The sequence below is a fragment of the Natator depressus genome, chromosome 7 (genome assembly GCF_965152275.1).
Source record: "Natator depressus isolate rNatDep1 chromosome 7, rNatDep2.hap1, whole genome shotgun sequence".
NCBI classification, from domain to species: Eukaryota; Metazoa; Chordata; order Testudines; family Cheloniidae; genus Natator; species Natator depressus.
This window is the reverse complement of record NC_134240.1, coordinates 51457531-51475180: the sequence shown is the minus strand read 5'-3', so window position 1 is coordinate 51475180 and position 17650 is coordinate 51457531. Positions and strand designations below refer to the sequence as shown.

General features: G+C 46.1%; 1 protein-coding gene across 1 annotated transcript in view; it reads right to left on the bottom strand.

Moving 5' to 3' along the window:
• The window catches only part of FANCD2 (FA complementation group D2), a 202334-nt gene that overhangs the window by 149581 nt on the left and 35103 nt on the right, over positions 1 to 17650 (bottom strand). The window contains exons 12-17 of the mRNA XM_074958397.1: positions 17060 to 17160; positions 15532 to 15640; positions 11929 to 11964; positions 8529 to 8672; positions 7278 to 7412; positions 2141 to 2272 (exon numbers count right to left, since the gene is read on the bottom strand). Of these exons, the coding sequence (XP_074814498.1) occupies positions 2141 to 2272; positions 7278 to 7412; positions 8529 to 8672; positions 11929 to 11964; positions 15532 to 15640; positions 17060 to 17160 (657 nt within the window). The remainder of the gene's footprint in view (positions 1 to 2140; positions 2273 to 7277; positions 7413 to 8528; positions 8673 to 11928; positions 11965 to 15531; positions 15641 to 17059; positions 17161 to 17650) is intronic.

Below are 17650 nucleotides of genomic sequence, written 5' to 3'. Positions count from 1 at the left end.
GTCATAAAGCTAAAGCTCTGGGTCGGTTGCGATGCACTACTGATGCTATCCCGCAGTTTGGCTTAGGGGAGGGTGTAATGGGCCGGCAGTAGATGGAGACCATGAATTCTAGTTTCAGCTTTTCCACTGACTAGTGTTATGTCTATACTCTTCAGGGCCCTTATTATTGAGCAAATCCTAACAGCCCTACCTCCAGAGGCAGGCATATATAATTTCCCTCCATTTAATGAGGGGGTAAGTGAGAGGTTGCACAAGGTCACATGTGGCAGAGCTGAGAATAGAACATAGGTCTCTAACATGGCAGAGCCAAGCCAATGTGCCAAATCTAAGTGCTTTGCTGTGCTGTCTGTAACCACTAGACCATACTCTCCTCCAAAGCCAAGAATAGACTCCAGCATTCCCAACATTCCTCTGCTGTCTAGTAAATAATTATGTAAGTTACTTGCAAAGGTGCACTGCATTCCCCCTCATGATTGGTCCACAGAGGGTATTAGGCTGTTATCCTCTGAGTCTAACAGTTGTTCCTTAGCTAGAATGGTAGAGGTCTTTGCTGTGGATACAAAGGTCCAGCACATGCAAAGATCAATATGGTTCCTCATGAAGGAATTTCTGATTTTTTTTTCCATTTTCCTTTTTAAAAATCCTAGCAAGTTACATACTAAAACCCTACATTAAAAAGAACATCATGACTGCAAAGTCAAGCCACTCTCAGTTTGGAAATGCTTGATTTAAGACTGCATATACAACTTTAATTTGGTCGTCCTTTGTGTAGGCCCCATTCAGGGTACAGGATTGGCAGTGGTTCTGTCCCTTTTAGCCAAGACAGTTATAATGCATATGCACAAAGAAACCGAATTAAGATTGCATGGGCAACCTTTTTTCTGACACTTTCTAACTTTTGAGGGCTGGACTTTAGAACCTTAATGTTTTTTTACCAACTTTTTTTAAAATGCAATTTGTTTTTTTTTTTAAAACACAAAAAACAGAAATTCCATCACAAGGAATCATATTGATCCCCCAACTTGGGTCATCACAGGATTTGGATCTTGAGATCCACAGCACAGACCTCTATCACTTGCACTAACGAAGTAACTGGTAGCATCAGGAGGTTGTTATTCTCAGTGTGGGTCAGGCACTAGAGGAAGATGAGACACACATTTGCCAGTGGGTTTCAGAGCTATCTGCCAGAAAACAGATGAATCTAGAGACTCAGGACTCTTGGGTTCAATTCCAAGTTCTAGATGGGAATGTGCTCTACAACTTTCTGGCCCTGTACTCCCACAAGCTTGTCGTTCTCTCCCGCACCTACCTCCATTTCCTGCACCCTCTCCATATCGCCTCCCAGGCTCCTACCTCGTCCTCACCCCTACTCTTATCCTCCCACTCCCCTATACTCCCAAGCTCTTATCCCCAACATGAAACAGCAGTAGGTCAAATCACACTAGAGAACTTCTAGTGTGCAGCAGCAGGGTCCACAGAGTTAGTGCATGACACATTGGAGTACTGTAGATTTACACCGGTAACAGGACAGCTGGGCCCTGTGATTAAAACAGGTCAGTTCCCCTGTGCTAGACCAGGTGCTCCCAGCTGAGCTAATCAGAGGTGCGAGGGCTGCACCTGGGCTATAAAGGGTCAGAGTGTATTCCAGTGAGGGCAGAGCTGGAAGAGGAACTGCAGAGAAAAGCTGCAGGGAGAGAGGGTATCTGCAGTGGTCCCCGAGGACAGGAGTTGGGGCTGGGTAACAAGACCCAGCTGAAAGTTTTGATTTTCTTTTGGGAGAAGGGAAGTCAAGCCTTGCATTTTCTCCAGCTGCTCTGAAACCAGGAAGGGGCAGTACCTCAGGAAGGAGGGGTTGTGCCCAGCTTAAGGCTGGGTGAAAGATTTTTTTTGTATTTGTTTTTGGTACTGTGTGAATAAAAAACAGATCCCCAAGAAAGGCTATAATTGGATGAGAATGACTGTGGCATTTTTGAGGGGCCCTGAAAAAGAGGAAACAAAGGAAGGGCACTGTAGAGCAACCTCTGGCCACGATGGGGTGCCCAGGAGGCAACCTACCCTGTTACAACACCCTGCTTTCCACACACTAACTCATCCTATAGACAAGCCCTAAGTGTGGACCATTCACAAGCAGATACACTACCTTCACAAAGGTGGCATAGCGAATCAATGAGGAGGTATGCAGAGTCACCAGGTCAGTGAGCACATCCAGAGAAATGTCCACTTCTACATCATTTCCACCACAAATGTGAGTCACCAATGCACTCACAACTTCCTGAAGGAAAAACCCCACAAGAAACCAACAGTGAAAAGCAAATAAAAAAATATCTGTTCTGTACCAGAAGACCCTTGGAACAACAACAAAGTATATGCTACACCATATAAGAAGGCAACCAAATAACAGTCCACCATAAATTAAAGGAAAGGGCTAGGGATCCGTGAGCTTAGATGAGAATTCACCTCTTTTGCCTTGGGCTCAGTACAGCTTTAATATTGTGGATTATTCCATCCTTTGAGACTGCTTCCATAGCCATGCAGTTGTATATGGCGTGACACTGCACCCCATATTCTTTGCAGTGATATTATTATGATATGATTAGGACATAATTATAATGTATTTTATGCAAGATAAGTCATGTGAGGTGTCACTGCAAAGGTTATGATTTGCTAAACACGATTATCTTATTTGAATACATGTATCATTTTTGTATCTGATGTGATTAATATTGACTATGTATCTGTATTTCAAATGTAGTTACACCTGGGTAATGCCCAGTAGAAAAAATGCTTTCAGTCTAGATAGTGGGTGGGGAAGGGCCTATTCAGAGCAATGGGCCATTAGGAAAAAACAGTAGGCCTTAGGAGAAGCTTATTTCCCACCTGGTGAGCCTTCCTCTAAAAGCTCCAAACAGCCTGTGTGTGATGGCTGCTATAACTCTACAAGGACATGTGATGAGACCACATGTCATCTTGGGATGTCAGTATTTTTCCACAGACTGCTCTGGGAACCAAACTTTGAGAACAAAGGGTTCCCGCCATATGCAAAAGCTATATAAGAAGCGACATCATCTAGTGTTCTTCACTCCCCACACAAGAAGATTCCTGAAAACACCTGAAGAACAAATACTGAACTGCGGGAAGTGCTGGACGCAGGCTAAAAAGATTTTTAGCCTGTGAATGAAACAACTGGGGATTCCAAGCTGTAAAGCAAGTGCAGCTTGCCCCTTAAGAATCTGCAGCCTCCTTGTATCATCTCTTAGGGTGAGAATCTGCTATTCATATCGAATCTATTTAATGTATTAAGCTTAGTTTGTGTTTTTTTGTTTATTTTCTAGGTAATCTGCTTTGATTTGTTTGCTATCACTTAAAATCTATCTTTTGTAGCTAGTAAACTTGTTTTTGCTTTAATCTAAACCAGTGAGTTGGAGTGAAGTGTGTGGGAATCATAACTCAGGGGCAAAAGGCTGTTGCATAATCCTTTCCAAATTGAGAGAGGGGGGTGAATTTTATGAGCTTACACTGTACAGTTCCGTGTGCCACACAATACGGTATAATTTTGGGTTTATACTTCAAAGGGGGTGCATGCCCGAGGAGCTGGTAGTAGCCTTCCTATGCAGAAGCTGGTCAGAGAGCCTGCTGGTGAAAGTGCAGGCTGGAGGGCTTTTCAGCTTTTTACAGCTGTACAGTGTGAGAGGGAGCCCAGGCTGGTGGGTCAGGGGGCTAAGTGGTACCCCAGTTCCAGGTCGCATCCGGGGGGGGAGGGGGGGAACCATCACATATGATTCCCGTCTGCCATGGTCCTACTCATCCCTATCCAGATGCTCTATCTGTGTCCCATCACAAGAATAGTGTGAAGTGGCCCATCACAAGAATACTTGGTTGGCATGTCCTCTATAGAACAATTTTTATCTTCAAAGTACTATACAAGTAGTAACTAATTCATCCTCCTCAGTACTACCCACAGAGTTCAGTTCTTAGCCCTCTGATTTCATATCTGCTTTCTCTTTCGATCATCTTAACCTGTCCTTTGCAGTACTCAACTGTACATTTCTTTTGACACCTGTATTTCTGCCAGTCTTGAACAAGAAAATCCGTAGCTTTGTCTCAGATTCATTCACATAAAGAAACGTTTCAAAACCAGAAAGTCATCTTGAAATTCAACTGCATCTCTTCTAATTCCCTTCTCAGTTCAGAGCACATCCAATGTCCCCAATCTTGCTCTTATCCTTTAGCCTGATTTCCAGTTTTCCAAAAGCCTTTGGCTCTGTGTGTAATTGTATGTTTCCCTTCTGCATTCATGCTTGCACTGCTGTGTCTTCCTGATCCACACTCTTCCCAGGTCTCATCTTTCCAGATTCTGGTACATGCAGAATGCTGCTCACTGCCTCATCAAGTGAAAGAAGATCACCTCCAATCTCACACAGCATCACTGACTTCTCAGTCATTCCCAGAAGTAGTAGTAGTAGTAGAAGAAGAAGAAAAGAGAGAGAGCCTGGAGCACTGGGCCTGGTGCAAGATCTAAGGCCTGAACCAGAGGCTGTGAACCAAAGCCAGGCCATGGATTAAAGAAGTTCACTGCCCAGTACATGAACTTAGCAAAGTTGTTGCAAGTGTACTAGGCACTAAATAGATTCCAGCTAGTACAGATACATCCCAATCTACTACAAGATAAGATGGTTTGACAAAATAATGAATAGGGATGTTTTGTCCGAGATATCAGGAACAAGGGGAGGTAATAAACAGATGTCATAAAACACATAAGGTGGTGTTTAAGTTGTTTATCCCAGTTGTTTGTCTCAGGCCTGGTCTACACTTGGGGGTTGGGGAGAGGGGGGGAGATTGACCTAAGATAAGCAACTTCAGCTACGAGAATAGCGTAGCTGAAGTCGACATATCTTAGGTAGACTTACCTCACGTCCTCACGGCACGGGGTCGACTGCTGCCGCTCCCCCATCGACTCCGCTTCCGCCTCTCATCGTGGTAGAGTACAGGAGTCGATGGCAGAGCAATCGGGGATCAATATATTGCGTCTACACTAGATGTGATAAATCGATCCCTGATCGATCGATCACTACCCGCCGATCCGGCAGGTACTGTAGACGTACCCTCAGTCTATAAATGTCAGAATATCTCACCGTAACTCTTTGTGTGGCCTAGGGGACAGCAGAGATTCCTGCTACTGACTGAGCTACTCCTTGCCTCTGGGCACTCATGTGTTAACCTGTAGAGCCAGGGCACTAGGACTGTGCCTTGAGAGCAATAAACCTGGCCAAGGGCCTTCGTCACTGCACAGGGCCTGTGATCTCTATTTATGAGTAAAGGTCTGCTGAATTAGCAGGCTGCCTTATCTGCTGTTAGTACTGATAATATTGGAGCTCCAAGGACAGAAGCACTGGGCAGACCGAATAGCAATGACATTCCAGCCTTCAGCCCTTAACAATACAGTAACTCCTCACTTAAAGTCGTCCCAGTTAACGCTGTTTCATTGCTGATCAAATAGGGAACATGCTCGTTTAAAGTTGCGCAATGCTTTCTTATAACGTTTCTTGGCAGCTGCCTGCTTTGTCCACTGCTTGCAGGAAGAGCAGCCCATTGCAGCTAGCTGGTGGAGGCTTGGAACCAGGGCAGACCGGCAGCCCCCATATCAGCTCCCCGCTCCCCTAAGTTCCCTGTGCGGCAGCCGCCCAGCAGGCTATCAATTGCTGGCAGTTCACTTGTCCCTCCCCCGACTGCCATGTGCTGCTCCTGCCCTCTGCCTTGGAGCTGCTCCCAGGAGCCTCCTGCTTGCTGTGCAGGGTGGGGAAGAGGGGGGCTAATGTCACGGTGTCCCCCCTCCCCCCTTGCTCCCCACTTATCCCTTCTCCACATAGAGCAGGGTGTGGTCACAGCTGCTGTCTCAACTTCCTGATAGACTTAAAAAGGCAAGGTATTTAGAGTGATGTCAGCATACTTAAAGGGGCAATGCGCACCTCTCTCTCTCTCTCCCCCTGACACAGGGTTTGTGTCTCGGTCTCTGTCTGCCATGCTGTCTCCCCTCCGTCCATTCGTGCTGCCTTGTAGAGTGTGAGGCTACATTAACAACAACGTGTTAACCCTTGAGGGCTCAGCCGAGTGCTAGTTCATCATTGCTGTGTACGGTATTAAATTGTTTAAAACTTATACTGTGTGGATAGATAGATGTTTTTTGTCTGGTGAAAAAAATTTCCCTGGAACCTAACCCCCGCATTTACATTAATTCTTATGGGGAAATTGGATTCGCTTAACATCGTTTTGCTTAAAATTCCATTTTTCAGGAACATAACTACAACGTTAAGAGAGGAGTTACTGTACCAGATACAGTTCAAAATTGACTTTCTTGATTCACAAAGCCTCCATGGGTTTCCAGTTGCTTTCCTGGACTTTTTCTCTATCAGCTTCTCTGTCTGCTCACTCTACTTAATTTAGCGCTGGTCTCCTCCATGTTACTCCTTAAAGTCTGGCACTACTGCTGACAGTCATTTTCTTTCCAGCTCCTGCCACCGTAAACAGCTTCCTGACTCACCATCCCAGTTCATATAAACTGAAAGCCAGTAGGAGAACACTTCAATCTTCTTGGAAATTCTATAACAGATTTAAAAGTAGCTATACCTGAACAAAAAAACTTCAGAAACAGACTTCAAAGAGAAGCTGCAGAACTAAAATTCATTTGCAAATTTATCACCATTAATTTGGGCTTGAATAGGGACTGGGAGTGGCTGGCTCATTACAAAAGCAGTTTTGCCTCTCCTGGAATTGACACCTCCTCATCAATTATTGGGAGTGGACTACATCCACCCTGATCAACATGTCCCTGTCAACACTGGTTCTCCACTTGTGAGGTAAGTCCTTTCTCTTCATGTGTCAGTATATAATGCCTGCATCTGTAATTTTCACTCCATGCATCTGAAGAAGTGGTTTTTTACCCACGAAAGCTTATGCCCAAATAAATCTGTTAGTCTTTAAGGTGCCACCGGACTCCTTGTTGTTTTTGAAAGCATGGATGTTCTCCCCTACTCACAACTCAACTTGTTTCTCCATTTATTATTTAACTTTGTATCTACATTATTGAGTTTTTATAACATTTTCAGAAGCAGTTTGAGTGAAAGATATTGTACAAAACAAGGTGGAAATATCTGTAACTCCTATGTAGAGGATTCATTGATCTCCAGGCTTTTTTGACGTTCTTACTTTGGTCTGCAGTCCTGTCAGAACTCATGTTTAACAGAGTAAAAGTATATGCTATTATATATTTCAAAATATACCTGCTGACAGTAAGAGTCAAAGGCTGAAAATGCTTGCTTGTACATGCAGCTGCCAAAGGAGACGACACATGGATCAGCAGAGTGCAGAAAGGTCTGAGCCAGTGACAGGATTGATGGGAAGAAGTCTTTGATAACCTGAAAGACAGACATCATGACAGAGACATAAGATTCCCATCATTACTATTTGCTTTCAAAGCTTCCATCCCTCATTTTATGAGTTCCAACTTGAGGAGCATTGCTCTTTATTCTCAAGATCCGTAGTTAGTTTAGCAGGTGATTCCCTGGCCTCTGACTCTTCCACCTCACTAGATACAGGCTGACGCCATAACAGATTCCCACTTAGATTTGTGCTCTCTATAGGCCTGTTTTGCTTTCAAAACAATGAAAACTTATCCACACAAAAGCTTTTTTTCAGCAACAGAGTACAGCTGCACTCTTGGGGGAGGGATATCTCAGTGGTTTGAGCATTGGCCTGTTAAACCCAGGGTTGTGACTTCAATCCCTGAGGGGGCCATTTAGGGGTCATGGGGAAAAATTGGGGATTGGTCATGCTTTGAGCAGGGGTTTGGACTAGATGACCTCCTGAGGTCCCTTCAAACCCTGATATTCTATGATTCTATGATGCAAACTCTTCATGCAGACATGATGCACCAGTGTAAAATGGGACTTGAACTGCGCGACTCATGCAAGTCAGTTTACAACAGTCTATACTCAGATTTACACTCGTGCAGCTAAACTAGTAACTAAAAACCCGCAGGGCAGACAAATGCTCAGTCTTCATGCCCTACTTTAAGCTGTAGACAGGCACTGTCTGTCCGCATTCATGGTCCCCTCTCCTTGTAACTACAGGCACTCAAGTCAGACACACGTACATGTCTAAATGCAGACCATTTTATACTTGCAAGAAGGTATGGGTTTAAAAATGTAAAGTCTAAGAAAAATGTGAGGTAGAGCAGCATGTCAGGCCTTGGAGGAGGGGGTCACTTGTGGTGGGGAGACAGAGGGCAAAAGGGCTTCCTAAGATCTGCAGAACCAGAAGCCTACCCTATGCTGCAGGGCAGAGGAGGGCAGTTCTTCTCCAGCAAATTTTGGGAAGTCACAGGAAGGTCGACAAGGCCCACGAGACAAGCTCTGCAAGTGGGTCTTTGTGATTCAGCTCTTTACTGGGTTAGAAACAATCTGCCACATCCCAGGAGGTGGAAAGGGGCATGCTCCCAGTGTGCAGAATCTTAAAGTAGCAGCAGTACTCACCAGCGAGTGATTTCGGAAGGCGCTCTGTAGCAGCTGCTCTGGCACACAGCCCAGTGGAATCTTGTTCCTCAGCACTCTCTCAATTTGCTTCCTGCTCTTGGTGTTTGTAGTATGGATTAGCAGCAGAACGATCAGGTCCAGAACCTTTCACGGAGAAAATAATCACTAATCATATATCCATTATGCAGTGGAACAGAAAATTTCTTACCGATATTTCCTTTCTGCTAGCAGTGTGTCCCACAGTTCTCGGCTGCTCTCCTCTCTCTGCAGCTCATGGGAGGCAGATCAGCATTTTGGTGCCACACAATCAGGCCCTGCTCCTTCTTCTCCCCCTTGGTGCCAAATGAGTTAGTCCCGAGCTCTAACAGTTGCATAATATTGTTAACAAATATTCCAGAGATAATGAAATAACTATGTATGTTAGATCAAGGAATGTTTTTAAGTTGTAAACAGGCACTGTCTTATTGTAACGATTCCACTTAACATCTTATCTTTGACTCATGAACCATTCAGGGTGGGTAGAATTGTGGGAGACCCTGCTAGCAGAAAGGAAATTATCATTAAGAAATCTTCCATTCTGCAGCCCTGCATCTCCCACGATTCTGGATGTTTGGGAAGTAACAAGCAGTGAACAGATGTAGGGAGGGTTATGAAACAAAACTTCAAGAGGAAAGAAGTACCTGCCTTTTTGTGAGTTTTCTCGAAAGCCTGCAGCACCATCCTGACAAAAGAGGCGTCTGCAGAAGACAGAAGGTCCACGCTGTAGTGCTTAACAAAGATGTTAGCTGTAGACCAAGTGGCCACTTTGCAAATTTCTGAACTGAACCCACTTGCTCATTCCACCCATGAGGTTGCTAAGGATCTCGTGGAGTGTACCTTAATCCCTTCTGGTACAGGAACCTCTAATGATTTATAGGCTTCCACAATACATAGTCTAATCCATCTATCAATGAAGGAATTGGAAGCTCTGAGTCCCTGGCATTTTGGGTGGAAGGACACAAACAGAGAGCCCAATTCTGTGGATTCTGTGTGTTTGAGAGAGATTTTCAATGCTCTTCCAACATCTAAGGTGCACCACATCTTTTCAGTTGGGTTATAACAGAGTAGCTTGCCCATTAAATGAAACCAAACTGAGATCTCCTGTTCCAGTCCAGGAGCCCCCAGTGGGGCCAATTAAGAGGGCAGCACCTGGAGGCTATAAGAGGCCTGGTGAGAAAGAGACCTGGTGAAGCAAGGCAGACTGGTTCAGTCAGGAAGAGCAGAAGAAGAGAGCTGCCAGAGAGGGAAGGTGGTTCCTGGGAGAGGGCTGAAGGCAGGAGAGCAGCAAGAAGGGTTTGCTGGCTGGTGTCCCCAAGCCAAAGAGGAGAGGGCCAGAGAGCAGAAGGAGCAGAGGGAGATACCTGCTGGCTCTAAGCTAGAGAGCTGGAGTCAAGGGCCAGAGAGGGGTGAAGAGAGGGAAAGAAGGGGAGTGCATACATTTCCTCACCAAAAAGCTGGTCCTTGAAGGAGTCATGAGAGGGCCAGGGAGAATGAGGGATGCTCCCAGCAGAGAGTCTGGGAAGAGCAGGGTGGAACCCCAGAAGTAAGAGCTGGGGTGACTGTCCTGGCAGAGGGGCAGAGGAGGACTGACGAGTCCAGTGACAACAAAGCTGGGTTTTAAAATCTACATGCACTGGGGTGACATGGACTGTGTTTCAGGACTTTTGAGTTATGGATTTTTGCACTTCGTTTTGTTAATAAACTATGGTTAGGGACTACATGATAAGCTCATAGAGTGAGGTGAGGGGCCATTTGCTAAGCTGCCCTGAGGGAACGAGGAGACATCCTGGAGGAGGCTACTCGTTCATATGGATGTTGTGGTTTTAGACAGAACAAAGGAAGCACAGCCTCTTGGGAAATGTGGAAGGAGGAATTTACCTTAACAAGAAAGGATGCTGGTGTCCCGAGCCCCACCCTGAACTCATGGAATACCCAGTAAGACTCATGTATGGATAAGGCTGCCAGCTCCGACACTCCCTCCTCGCGGACGTGACAGCTACTAAGAACAAGTCTTAATGGATAAATGAAAGGCCAACTGTGTGCCTGTGTGTGTGCGCATGTGTCTCTCTCTCTCTCTCTCACACACACACACATTCTGTCTTTCACAGTCACCTCCCAACACATACTTGAATTATTGTTGTTATTGTTACTTCTTGATTCTTCCTGCAATGCACATATATTCTCTGTAATTTTATTCTTTCAAAATGCTGTTATTTGAGTTTTTTGACTGGTCTATGCATTTCATCGTTTTCATTTCTCTCTTACACTTAAATTTAAAATGCCTAACCTGTCCTGGCTGAAGTAATTATTCCTATGGTAAATTTTTTAAAATATATATTATATCTAGGTTTTTTGTTTCTACTTCCTGGTGGAGCACATCCACACATTTCCTTGATAATTTGGTGCACATAACAAAATTCATTCCGCACATGGATAGAAAAAATTAGAGGGAACATTGGTAGGAACTCCACTTGCCTCTCCGACTCGTAGCCCCCGGACCTAACAAAATTAGGGACAGAAGTCTGGGTGCAGGCTGGGCACAACACATCGTCTGCCGAGCCTGGGAAGGCTGCCTCACAAATCAAGCACTGCTTGGATTTGACTCAGTGCTCTCTTTGCTGCTTGGCCGTGCCTGTAAGGGGCAGAGGAGCCAGTGGGGAAACTTTGCAGCGAAGGCTCAGGGAGGGAGAACCCTGCTCCCCACTGCCCAAAGAACAAGGCAGAAATGTTAAAATAGAAGGAGTAAGGGCAGGAGCAAAAGGAACAGCCACTGTCTGCTGCCACAGAGACAGAGAATCTGGCAGCAAATGGGGACACGGGGGGGGGGGGGGGGTGTGTGTGACCAGAGCGCGTGGCGCCAAAATGCTCATCCACGTCTGTGTGCTGCAGAGAGTCAAGAGCAGCTGAGATGTCCAGAATTGGGGGAAGATGCTGGGCTGCAGAACACAAAGGAAAATAAAGACTAAAAAGAACCGTCCATTTTTTATCAGATCTACAGAGAAAGTTCGGGGCTCAATAAGTCACTTAACTGACTGGTCAGACTCTAGTACCACAGGTCGAGGAGGGAGGTGGATTCAGAGGAACCGTCTCTCACATGACTTTCAGACTGGGCTGGATGCATTTGTTATTAAGAATGTTCAGGTGTAAATACAATTCAGAGCAAACCCAGTTAAAAACATGGAGAGAACAAATGCATGGAGACCCACAAGATCTCTTGATCAATGGCAGTTCCTGATCTCCATAGCAAAACCTCCAATCCTGTTGCTGTGGAGGAAGCAAGTGCCCTTGCTAGTGTGTGTCCAAGACAGAAGCTCATAACACAGAACAGCTACAGCACAGGAAGAGTCAAGAGAGGCATTACCTTATGGTCAGACACAGAAACAGTGTTCTCAATAGCCTAAGGAATAAAGAAATAAACAAACAGTTACAATATTGTTCTTCTTAACTTCTGAGGATAGGACAAGAAGCAATAGGCTTCAATTGCAGCAAGGGAGGTTTAGGTTGGACATTAGGAAAAAATTCCTAACTATCAGGGTGGTTAAGCACTGGAATAAATTGCCTAGGGAGGTTGTGGAATCTCCACCATTGGAGTTTTTTAAGAGCAGGTTAGACAAACACCTGTCAGGGATGGTCTAGATAACACCTAGTCCTGCCATGAGTGCAGGAGACTGGACTAGATGACCTCTTGAGGTCCCTTCCTGTCCTATGATTCTACGAATAGTGTACAGTAATAACGGACTTCAAAACCCACACATAGAATCATAGAATCATAGAATATCAGGGTTGGAAGGGACCCCAGAAGGTCATCTAGTCCAACCCCCTGCTCGAAGCAGGACCAATTCCCAGTTAAATCATCCCAGCCAGGGCTTTGTCAAGCCTGACCTTAAAAACCTCTAAGGAAGGAGATTCTACCACCTCCCTAGGTAACGCATTCCAGTGTTTCACCACCCTCTTAGTGAAAAAGTTTTTCCTAATATCCAATCTAAACCTCCCCCATTGCAACTTGAGACCATTACTCCTCGTTCTGTCATCTGCTACCATTGAGAACAGTCTAGAGCCATCCTCTTTGGAACCCCCTTTCAGGTAGTTGAAAGCAGCTATCAAATACCCCCTCATTCTTCTCTTCTGCAGACTAAACAATCCCAGTTCCCTCAGCCTCTCTTCATAAGTCATGTGCTCTAGACCCCTAATCATTTTTGTTGCCCTTCGCTGGACTCTCTCCAATTTATCCACATCCTTCTTGTAGTGTGGGGCCCAAAACTGGACACAGTACTCCAGATGAGGCCTCACCAGTGTCGAATAGAGGGGAACGATCACGTCCCTCGATCTGCTCTCTATGCCCCTACTTATACATCCCAAAATGCCATTGGCCTTCTTGGCAACAAGGGCACACTGTGGACTCATATCCAGCTTCTCGTCCACTGTCACCCCTAGGTCCTTTTCTGCAGAACTGCTGCTGAGCCATTCGGTCCCTAGTCTGTAGCGGTGCATTGGATTCTTCCGTCCTAAGTGCAGGACCCTGCACTTATCCTTATTGAACCTCATCAGATTTCTTTTGGCCCAATCCTCCAATTTGTCTAGGTCCTTCTGTATCCTATCCCTCCCCTCCAACGTATCTACCACTCCTCCCAGTTTAGTATCATCCGCAAATTTGCTGAGAGTGCAATCCACACCATCCTCCAGATCATTTATGAAGATATTGAACAAAACCGGCCCCAGGACCGACCCCTGGGGCACACCACTTGACACCGGCTGCCAACTAGACATGGAGCCATTGATCACTACCCGTTGAGCCCGACAATCTAGCCAGCTTTCTACCCACCTTATAGTGCATTCATCCAGCCCATACTTCCTTAACTTGCTGACAAGAATACTGTGGGAGACCGTGTCAAAAGCTTTGCTAAAGTCAAGAAACAATACATCCACTGCTTTCCCTTCATCCACAGAACCAGTAATCTCATCATAGAAGGCAATTAGATTAGTCAGGCATGACCTTCCCTTGGTGAACCCATGCTGACTGTTCCTGATCACTTTCCTCTCATGTAAGTGCTTCAGGATTGATTCTTTGAGGACCTGCTCCATGATTTTTCCAGGGACTGAGGTGAGGCTGACTGGCCTGTAGTTCCCAGGATCCTCCTTCTTCCCTTTTTTAAAGATTGGCACTACATTAGCCTTTTTCCAGTCATCCGGGACTTCCCCCGTTCGCCACGAGTTTTCAAAGATAATGGCCAAGGGCTCTGCAATCACAGCCGCCAATTCCTTCAGCACTCTCGGATGCAACTCGTCCGGCCCCATGGACTTGTGCACGTCCAGCTTTTCTAAATAGTCCCTAACCACCTCTATCTCCACAGAGGGCTGGCCATCTCTTCCCCATTCTGTGATGCCCAGCGCAGCAGTCTGGGAGCTGACCTTGTTAGTGAAAACAGAGGCAAAAAAAGCATTGAGTACATTAGCTTTTTCCACATCCTCTGTCACTAGGTTGCCTCCCTCATTCAGTAAGGGGCCCACACTTTCCTTGGCTTTCTTCTTGTTGCCAACATACCTGAAGAAACCCTTCTTGTTACTCTTGACATCTCTTGCTAGCTGCAGCTCCAGGTGCGATTTGGCCCTCCTGATATCTTTCCTACATGCCCGAGCAATATTTTTATACTCTTCCCTGGTCATATGTCCAACCTTCCACTTCTTGTAAGCTTCTTTTTTATGTTTAAGATCCGCTAGGATTTCACCATTAAGCCAAGCTGGTCGCCTGCCATATTTACTATTCTTACGACTCATCGGGATGGTTTGTCCCTGTAACCTCAACAGGGATTCCTTGAAATACAGCCAGCTCTCCTGGACTCCCTTCCCCTTCATGTTAGTCCCCCAGGGGATCCTGGCCATCTGTTCCCTATACACTGTATATCCTATACACTGGAAATGACCAGAGTGGCCAGGCAGATACCAAAAGAAATATTGTCAGTTTCTCTTCTCTGCAAACCCATCAGTTCAGGATCCTGGATTGCATTAAATATTGCAGAATCTGGAGGCAGTTCCTAGAGCTCTCATTAAAAGGTAGCTCTCCCTCCCTCACCTCCCCGTATGAAATTTTTCCAGAACAACAATAATGTCTTCATTGAGGAACAGAACAATTCCCTTAAAAAAATAAAATAAAATTCTAGCCACCATGCCATGTAAAATTTGCAGCACAGTATATTTTCCTCAAATTTCTTCAGTGATTCCTCAGTTTTTCCCTCATTCTTGCACAGATCCTGAGGAGCATCTCCACTTGCATCTGAACACCTTACATCACAGGATGCCTGACTTCATTCAGTTATTCTTTTAAGATCTGCTCTTTCCCTCCACTCCTACATCCTCCCACATGAATAAATGTGCAAATTTACAGTTTGACTGAGGATACTCTTAAACAACTTCAGCCTTTGAAAAAGGAACTGAAATCCTGAATAATAAACTAAGAATTGGGAACAAGAAACCAAGTCCAGCCTCATAGTTTATACCCCAGCCCATCATTAAAAATTTAACTTTAAGCCCTCTACAGGAGCAGTCCCTGCTGGACATTTCAATAGCAAATTACAAACATCAATTACCAAGCTAATCCTTATGAAGAACAGCATTATCATTACCCCCACTTCACAGATAAGGAGACTGAGGCCCAGATAAGCTAAAGCACAAATTTACAAAAAAGTGCTCATTTTAAAATACACTCTTGGGCTTCTCCTGTGCCTCAGGTCCTCGCTTTATAGAATGAGGCTTGTACTGCTTACCCACAGTCTTGAGAGCACTTTGAGATTTGCAGCTGAAAAGTGCAAAGCATCAATACCACAGAAAAAGGATAGTATCAGTACTTTCAGGGATAAAAGTGTAACACTAGATAGTTTTGTGAAACTATATTTGCAAGTGAGGAAATCTACAGTTAATGTTCTAATTACATTACAAATCAGAGAAACCCTGGAGAGCACAATCTGACCTTAATCCAAGCTTCAGAAATGCCTTTCTGAAATCTCACAGCCAACTTTATCACATCAAAGAGGAGCTTGACACAGTTCTGGCTGCTGCTCACTTGGCTTGTGGAGGAACTGCAAACAACCAGAGAGGAACAGAATTGCTCATCTGTTACATGAGTCTTGTCATAACAGGTACAGGTCAACTCAGCACTAAGAGGAGCAGCTGCAGCACAACCTGCTAGAAGGGAGGCGATGGCAGGGATGGAGTGAAAGCAATGCTGTCTGGAATCACAATAAAGGCAGAACAGGTAGGAAGAGATGCGTGCAGCAGCAGCAGTGCCAGCCAGGGACCATGTGGTGGCAGAGGGACAGGGATGAGGTGGTAGTGAATCATAGAATATTAGGGTTGGAAGAGACCTCAGGTCATCTAGTCCAAGAGCCTCAAACTCACGGTCCATCTGTGGCCCATGAACCTCCCCAATGTGGCCCGTGGGGCTCCAGCAGTTTGGGGGCCGGGCTCTCCCTTGGCCCCACCTGCCGCCCCTGGGCGCTCCCCCGCTCAGGCAATTTACAATGGCCCAGGGCCCCGGCAGCACAGCGGAGCTGAATGGCGTCTGCCTGTTCGCTCCACATGTCTGCCGGCCCCTCCCTGTGGCCCTGAGATGGGGCTGTGCCTCCGCGCACTGCCCCCCACCCCAAGCACTCCTGCGGCCAATGGGAAGCTGCAGGGGCGGTGCCTGGGGGCAGCGCCTGGGGGCAGCAGCACGCGGAGGCCCCCTGGCCCGCCCCGCCTTGGAGCCCCAGGTAAGCGCCGCACCCCCGACCCCCTCCCAGAGCCTGCAGCCCCACCCCATCCCCCCACACCCCCTCCCCCTCCCGCCGCGCTCCTCCCTCCCAGAGCCTGCAACCCCACCGCCTGCACCCAGCACCCAAACTCCATCCCAGAGTCTGCACCTCAGACCCCCTCCCCCACCCAAACTCCCTCCCAGAGCCTTAGCAGGTGGGGGGGGCGGAGTTTTTTTGGGGGGCAGGTTCTGGGCAACATGAGTAACATTATTGGCCTGCTGGGAGGATTTGAGGACTGGCACTGGCCCTAAGGTAAATTGAGTTTGAGACCCCTGATCTAGTCTAATCCCCTGCTCAAAGCAGGACCAGCACCAACTAAATCATCCCAGCCAAGGCTAGTCCTGGGTGCAAATGCCAGCCAGGGTGATGGGGGATGAAATCAGAGCAGCACAAGCCAGAATGGATGTGCCAGCACAACTGCAAGGGTGTGGTGCTGGCTGGAAGAGACGGTGCAGTGGGACGGTGGAGGGTGCCTTCTGGACAGGATAGGGAGCAGACACAGGGATGTGGTTGTAGTGATGCTGGCTGGAAGGGACACTTGGCTAAAGCATTGAGGATGCCAGCAGACATAGCAACCTGGCCAAATGATGCTAGTGTATGTAACTAAACCCAACTGAGAAGCCTCAGAAATTAGAATCAAAGTCCTTTTGTCTCATCTTTCCCATGCAGAAACCAAGCAGAATCATGCAGATACAATGCAAATACCTCGTTTGTGGCTGGCTTTTGAGCTTGCTCTGGGAAGACAGTATCTGCAGAGGTAAAATACATGACGACAGATCCAAGTTCTTGCGAAGGGCAGAAATCACCTGCAGAGGACAGTCATTTATAACAGACAGGCACATTTGTTAGAGCATTTGTCATATCAATGGATAGATTTGAGGGATAGAGAAAGGTGAAAGAAAAGTAAAGACAACTATGTAGAATCCTCAGAGACAATATTACAGACCATAACGAGGTACACTGATTGTGACACTGCACCCCATATTCATCATTGTGGTATGATGATGACATAATTATATGATGCATTTTCTACAAGATGTGTCATGTGGGGTGTCTTTGGAAAAGTTATAATTTGCTGAATATGATTATCCTATTTGTATGCATATATCATTTTTGTATCTGGAGTTATGAATATTGACTATGTATCTGCATTTCATATGTGGTTATACCTGGGTGACACCCACTAGGCAAGATGCTTCCAGTTTAGACAACTGATTGTGAAGGGCCTATTCAAGGTAATGGGCCATTAAGGGAAACATTAGGCCTTAGAAGAAGCTTAGCCCCCACCTGGTGAGC